The sequence below is a fragment of the Typha angustifolia genome, chromosome 8 (assembly GCF_048772165.1).
Source record: "Typha angustifolia cultivar Huaian chromosome 8, ASM4877216v1, whole genome shotgun sequence".
NCBI classification, from domain to species: Eukaryota; Viridiplantae; Streptophyta; class Magnoliopsida; order Poales; family Typhaceae; genus Typha; species Typha angustifolia.
The window spans coordinates 9,158,883-9,165,980 of record NC_133246.1 but is presented as its reverse complement, the minus strand read 5'-3'; the positions used below and the strand labels follow the sequence as shown (position 1 = coordinate 9,165,980).

Below are 7,098 nucleotides of genomic sequence, written 5' to 3'. Positions count from 1 at the left end.
AATCTTTTCATTCTTTAGATATATTAATAATATATTAAATTAATTATTTCATTCTTAATTTTTTATATTATAAAATAAGAGTAAAATGATTTGTAGAGAGTAGAACTGACTATTTTCCGAACTAATACTACAGTAAAATTGGACAACAATTTTTAGTTATTTTCAATACATTAGAAAACTGTTAGAAAAATTGTTGTCTTATACAATGAATTTATTTTCACCATTATTTTTATATAAATAGCTTTTAGAGAAAGAAATCATTTCAGAGAAATTGTTTTCCGTGAAAGCGAAAAATGACTAAACCTCGCTGTCCGAGATAGCTATTTTACTATAGTACTAATGTGGAAAATGGTTTGAATAATATTGTATATAATGTTGCATTTTGGAGAATATTTTGTACTGTAGTAATATTTTGGTAAAGAAAAACAGATAGCTAATGGAAAGGTTATTTCAAGTGAAAGTCACGTGCTAGTAACTGATGTCTTTTGAGTTCCATTTCCCTGCGCCGGCGCTCCCTCTTACGAGGTTTTGTCGATCAATGCACAGATTTTTGCGGCGACGCAGAATATAGAAAAGAGAAGGGGGAAGAGAAGACCGGAGGAGATGGTGTCGTATAGGTGGGCGTACTTCCGTATCATGACGGGAACCATCCTCGGAGGCGTCCTCGGCTTCTATGTTATGCACCGAGTTGAGAAGAGCTACAAGGCAAACCCCTTTCTCTTCTACTACTCTATTACTAGCTTTCTTCTTTCCTTATGAGGTGGGTTTGTCATGCAGGAGAAGATGAAGGAGAGACTAGCGAAGTACGAGATGGAGATGAAGAAGAGGGCACAAACCCAGCAACAAAAGGATCAATCGGAGCTGCTACCAGATTCTTGAATCTCTTGAGCGGTTAGTTTTGCTTCTTATTTTCTTATTTTCTTATTGAGAAGCTTGCGACAACAATCAGTTAGATCTATCCAATTACTTGCTAATGGATCGAATTCTATGACCGCAATCTTAAGATAGGTGTTTGAAGTTCGTTCAGGCATAGTATCGAACATATTTGGTCATTTGCTTGAAAAACGTTTTTTTTCCCGAATTGGGAAATAAATGAGTACAAAATGTTCTTTGAGTTGAGCTTCTTGATGAAGGTATATTTCTGAGCATGAAATTCTCATGTATCTTTACTAAGCTTTTTTCTGATTTGATATTCATGTGAACATGTTCGTATTTTGTTCTACTGCAACATGGACATAGATATATGCTTGACATGATATTGTAAGTTCACATATGGAACTTGAATAAGATGTGTTAACTACTTATACACACATTATGAGGTTTGCTTGGATGCTTTAGGATATTGAAATTTTCATTCTTCTGCTGCTCCATATAATATCTGGTTTTATCGAAAAAATTGTTATTACCCCTTATTGTTGTTTATGGCTTATTAAAAACTTTCATCTAAACTCAGCTGATATTTGAGGTGACAGTGGGGATGCGCTCTCCACTGGATACAATTTGTTGCCATGTCAGATGTCACGATAAAGAGGTTGCCATGTCAGATGTCACGATAAAGAGGCAAGATAAGCCAGTTAAAGGGAGAGATAAAGGAGAATGATTTTTTTTTAGTCTAAATTATTCTATTTGAGGCCAGAGAAAATTTTAGCTCTCTATTATGTTTGTTATTTTAAACTCGAAGTATACAGCCTTTGTTAAGCATAATTGGAGGTCTGTGCAAGTAAATAAAAGTCAAATCCCTACAAACAACATTAAATCAGAGAGATACAACATGAAAGAGATTTTAGCTTCATATTTGCCCTATAAAGAAATTATCTTTGTCCGTTACTTTATTAATCTTGGTAGCACGAATACTTCTGTAATTTTGCTATATCCATATTGCATATGATACTTATTTGGTATTTCCAAAGTCGTCTTAGATAATTAAAGTATTCGATTTATGAAAAGCAAATTTAATGTTGCGGGAACTTATTAGATACTTCTTGGATCATTTCGAGAATCCTGTCAATATGACTCAGAAGGAAAGTATAACCTTTCATTTCCTATTAGATCTAGAAGGTTCTTTTTGTGAAAAAAATTATCTGAGGCATAGTTTATGCATTTCCATGTGGCCTAAATGAGGAAATCATGTTGTTATTATCAATTTCTTATGATCTATAGTCTATAGATCGAATCCACTTGTTTATCTTATGCTTTAGTTAGTAATGTACTACATTATATACTGAACCTTTTGTTATGAATGGTATTTCTTTTAATGGATAAATTGGATTCTCCTTATATAAACTAGGAAAATTTTGAAAATCCTTCCCCCGTTAAGGACTTTTTATGATTTGAAACCTATCTCACTGTTATTTTGTTTCTAAAAAAGCCCCTCCCTTTTACAAAAAAAAAATCTAATTAACATCTTACGTTTACTATTATAGCACCCAAATTTTACCATGTCACAAATTTAGTAACCATACTTCACAAATCATTAAAATACCTTTGCTCAGAAAATAATCATCAAGATAACACTTACCCCTTGGGATAAGAATAATTTAAAATTGAAGAATATTAAACTTAGTAGGAACATTTGAAACAAAAGTTTTATGATTGTGAGGGTAAAACCATTACATGAGGCCATTATTGGCATTGATGAGCATAATTTAGAAATTTGAAAAGTATCACCTTGAATAAGATTGAATATTTTCTAGATTCTTATACCTTTGCTCAGAAAATAATCATCAAGATAATAGTTACCCCTTGGGATAAGAATAATTTAAAATTGAAGAATATTAAACTTAGTAGGAACATTTGACACAAAAGTTTTATGATTGTGAGGGTAAAACCATTATATGAGGCCATTATTGGCATCGATGAGCATAATTTAGAAATTTTAAAAGTATCACCTTGAATAAGATTGAATATTTTCTAGATTCTTATACGTCACGATAAAGTGAGCTAAAATTAATCCAATGTGTTAATTGTTAAATAGATTTTTTTTTTCTGTAAAAGTTGGGATTTTTTTTTTGGAAAAAACAGTAAGGTAGGGTTTAAACCAAAATAAACCCATAAGGTATGGATTTTGTTTTGCAAATTTTCATATAAACTATCATATGCTACAATAACATATACATTTATACATATATGAGTTACATATCCTAAGTGTATCCTATCCTTGTATTTTTTATTTTTCTTTATCGGCTTATCTGTATCATGTTGTATCATTGTCCTATATTTTTATCAATGCTTCGTAGTTACTTACCTTTTTTTTATATTAAGAATACTAATTTAAAATTCTTGATTGAATCTCAAATGGAGTTTCGTTAATCTTTTACCAAGTTGCAATTTCTAATTTTCCATTTTCTCTCTTGCGGGTAAATTTGATAGGAAAGGTTTTAGAAATGTATAATTGTAAATATTGATAAGTAGCAACTTATTTTTTTCCTTCTAATATTGTTTACACCTTGTCCGTTGGACCTTCCCAATCCCACTTAATCTGAATGTTACCATAGGTATGGATTAAAGTGGCTCCATTTGTTAAATGAATAAATACCCTTCAGTTGTTGTTGTGTGTCCCACTGACATTTCAACAAAATTCTGCTACAAGTAGCGACAGGAGCATAATTTTGGAACTTAAGCTTAAACAAGGTTGAAGTAAACAGAATATTCTCTTTCTTATGCCATTAAGTTATCAGGTTTGGGTGAAGTTTAACCAGTATATTTTTTGAACAAGTCAAGACAATTTAATAGATACAGATTCATTCTATACTGACTCAAATATGATCTAAAACTATTACATATTCATGATAAAATATACTTTCAGATTGAATGACGGCATTTACAAGGTAAGTTGCAAAATTAAGGGCATTCAAGTGGGTAGGCTGCAAAACTAAGGATATTTAAGTAGATAATAAGTGGTTAGATGGCGCAGTTGACAACATTTAAGCGGTTAGGTTGTAGGAGTTGGGGGGATCTAAGAATCAAGTATTAATTTAGGGAGGTACCATAGTTAATTCTTAGGTATTGTAGATTACCAAGTATGCTCTGTGATGTTTTTTATTCATTATGTGTAGCTTACCACATTGCATTCTATAGATTTTGATTCCTTGTATATTCTTAGGGTTCTTTTGGGTAAAGATATACATTAATATAGTTAGTAGGTATGTGTTCATATATGTGCAGGTTCTTCCATATGTGCGATTTAAATATCACATTTGCGGGGTAAAGTATTTTTGTGCTGATTTTATTTCTATATATGTGATTTTCATTACATAGGAACTGATTTTTGTTACTTATATGTCACATTAAACATGGAAAATAATTATCATATTTCATTTCATTGAGCAACAGTAGATATCAGGTAATATATCTATTACATTACTGTGGAGCAATAGTACAATTAGATTTATTCATACCTAGAAAAAGCACAATTCTGAAGCTTCTTAAGAGCTACATTTCTAGTTAACATTGTTGTTCCAAAGCTGTTATGTTTTGATGAAAGAAAAGCTTGCACCTGCAAACTTCTCGGTATGTCAACCTTGTAGGTGTAACATTCTTCCTGATTTTTAATGTGGCATTTTGCACGGTTTCATTTCTTTTCATCGTATTCTTCTTAGTCTTTTTCTTCAGGTCCTTCTCTTCATGCCTTACCTACTTGCACGGTCAGTCCTCTCCGTGGTTTCTTTTGCTTCTTTCAACTCCTTTGAAGAGTTCAATTCTTACATTGCGATGGGACCACTTAGGTACTTGTAGAGGATATTGAAGTTTCTTAGTTAGTTGTTTATTTTAGTAGTTGACAACATTAAAACAAGTGAGTAGTGGAAAACTCTCATGAATATTTAACTCTTAAGAATATTTAACAAGTGAATAAACACTTGAGTACATTTAACGAGTAGTTATGAAAATTTGAGAAGTGAATAGTTGGGAACTGTTTCATTTAAGCAGTTGAGGCCATTGAGTGAATAAACTAACTATTTTGAGTGAGGAACTGACAACTATCTATGCTTTTTTTGTAGGTGCAGATTAAACTACCTGTGCAGATTTACATGCCTTACATGCAAATTATCTCATAGAAGGCATAGGAAAAATGTCAACTAGAAAAAAAAAAATTATCTCACAAAAGAAATTATCATGGTTTCCAGTTTCGGCCGATCTCGATGATACCATTTCGGTTTGACCAAGTCGTCTCAGATCTTAGAGTCTATTTCCTATTTTTATGCCTTTGCTTATTTGCACTTTAGCCATTGTATTTCCTTTATTTGCTTATGTTGCATGTGTGATGTCGGTTGGGTTAGCCAAGTTGACTAGACTGAGAACCACCTATATATTTTGTGGGTGAATCTTGGGTTGGGAAGCTAATTGATAATTTTATCCTAATCTAATCTTTTTCCCTCTCGAGTTCTACTCACCTCGACCCACGGCAACCCAAGCTTGCCATCCCGTACCTCCTCAAATTGAGCCTTTCCCTCTCTTCTTAGGGCGGCTCCACCTTCTCCCCCCTCCTCTATCCTTCTATGACTGACTTCTGACTCCATTCCACACGCCTAGCCATATCATCTTATATATTCACTGAACAACTTTTCACCGTCGTGATCGATATCCACCCGACCTAAGTCTTTTTGTACCCGATACCATATCATTTTGGTATCAAAGCCACCTTTCCATGGCCAGCTTCCGACTTAATGGCGACCACAAGGAGCATGGCAGCACGACAAGGATTGGAGGAGAACCCCACCATTAGGGAGAGCTTGGGCAGCAATGCAGCAGTGGTTTCACATGAAATTGATCCTGTCGTCGGCTCCCTTCAGTCCAAACCCCTCTAGAAGCTAAGATCGACACCCTACCATCATGGCTCAGATGATAATGGAGACGATGAGGAAATCTCATGAGTCAAGAGAGGAAGCTAGGGCGGTAAGGGAGGAGGCTAGGGCACCAAGGGAGACTGAGTAGTTCCATCACGCCCATACCGGATCTCCATCTGTTGCAATGCCGACGGCGCCTCAACCTCCATTGCAGCAACCTCGCCCCTTCCTTTCATATCAATTGCTTCTAGCAACCCTGCCAGACTGGTTCTGCATAGATTGGTTCACCCTGAATCAGCGTGTCGAGGACGCTCTATGGCGAACTGCTAATGGGTTTCAATCCTTGGCGCGATGCACATGAGTTCCAGCCATGGCCAGAGGATGATCCACATTGAAGGGAGTACCAACCAGTTGTAGTGCACCCTCCACTTCGGCCAGGTGGTGGATACGATATGGATTAAGAAAATGGCATATGTGCTCGGGTCTTATGCTTAGACTATCCTGGGTTCAAGGGTGGAGATCCGATTGATTGGATGTACCAAGTGGAGCAGCTCTACCAGTACCAAAGAACATCGGAGGAGCAAAAGGTATTGCTTGCGAGCTTCCACTTGGAGGGCTGACCCTTCATTGGTTCCGGTCGGCCAATGCACAAGGAGAGCTTGATCTATGGGAAGACTTTTGCCCGAACTCATGTGGCGGTTCGGGACTACGGTTTATGAGGATTTTGATGCTCTTCTCTCCAAAATTACTTAGAAGACAACTATGGAGGTGTATAGAGAGGAGTTCGAAAGGGTGAGCAATCAGTGCAATCCAAGGTGGTCTGATCAACAACTCCAAAGTACATTCGTCTTCCGGTTGCGAGCAAAGATATAAGAGGATGTACGGGCTCTATGACCAAGGATCTTAAAGGAGGCATTTGAGGACGCGGTGCTTATAGAGAAGCACTAAGTGATGAAGATTCATGCTCATCTAGCTTGGATCGCAAGAGATGGTCGACCTCCATTTAAACCGAGCTCGGCATTGGGAGCTACCCCTAGGTACTCGATGACTATTGCGGCCACTTTGACCTTGGGAGTAGCACTCCGACCTTCCGATGATGTGAAGTTTTCTCAGAGGCTTCCTAGTCGAGCCTTGACCCCAACCCAAATAGCAGATTGAAAGCAAAATGGAGTAAAAATTCACTCCAGGACATCGTTGCAACAAATTGATTGGGTCTGTCATGTTGATTGATGGATTTGATGGACTCACCTCCTATGCTGTTGAAGAGAGTCCAGAGATTGAGAATGGAATAGAGGGTGCTGAGGACAATGTGGAG

The 7,098-nt window shown here is 36.2% G+C and overlaps 1 protein-coding gene across 4 annotated transcripts in view; it reads left to right on the top strand.

The window, feature by feature from the left end:
* The first annotated feature begins 479 nt into the window (after positions 1–479).
* LOC140765307 (uncharacterized) overlaps positions 480–7,098 on the top strand; it is a 33,287-nt gene continuing 26,668 nt past the window's right edge. The window contains exons 1-3 of one of the 4 annotated variants that reach the window (XM_073104322.1): positions 480–705; positions 778–891; positions 1,473–1,887. In XM_073104322.1, the coding sequence (XP_072960423.1) occupies positions 604–705; positions 778–879 (204 nt within the window). In that variant the 5' untranslated portion in view covers positions 480–603 and the 3' untranslated portion in view covers positions 880–891; positions 1,473–1,887. Of the gene's footprint in view, positions 706–777; positions 892–1,453; positions 1,888–7,098 lie in introns of those variants that run through there. The other 3 variants (XM_073104320.1, XM_073104323.1, XM_073104321.1) reach the window with 3 other exon arrangements.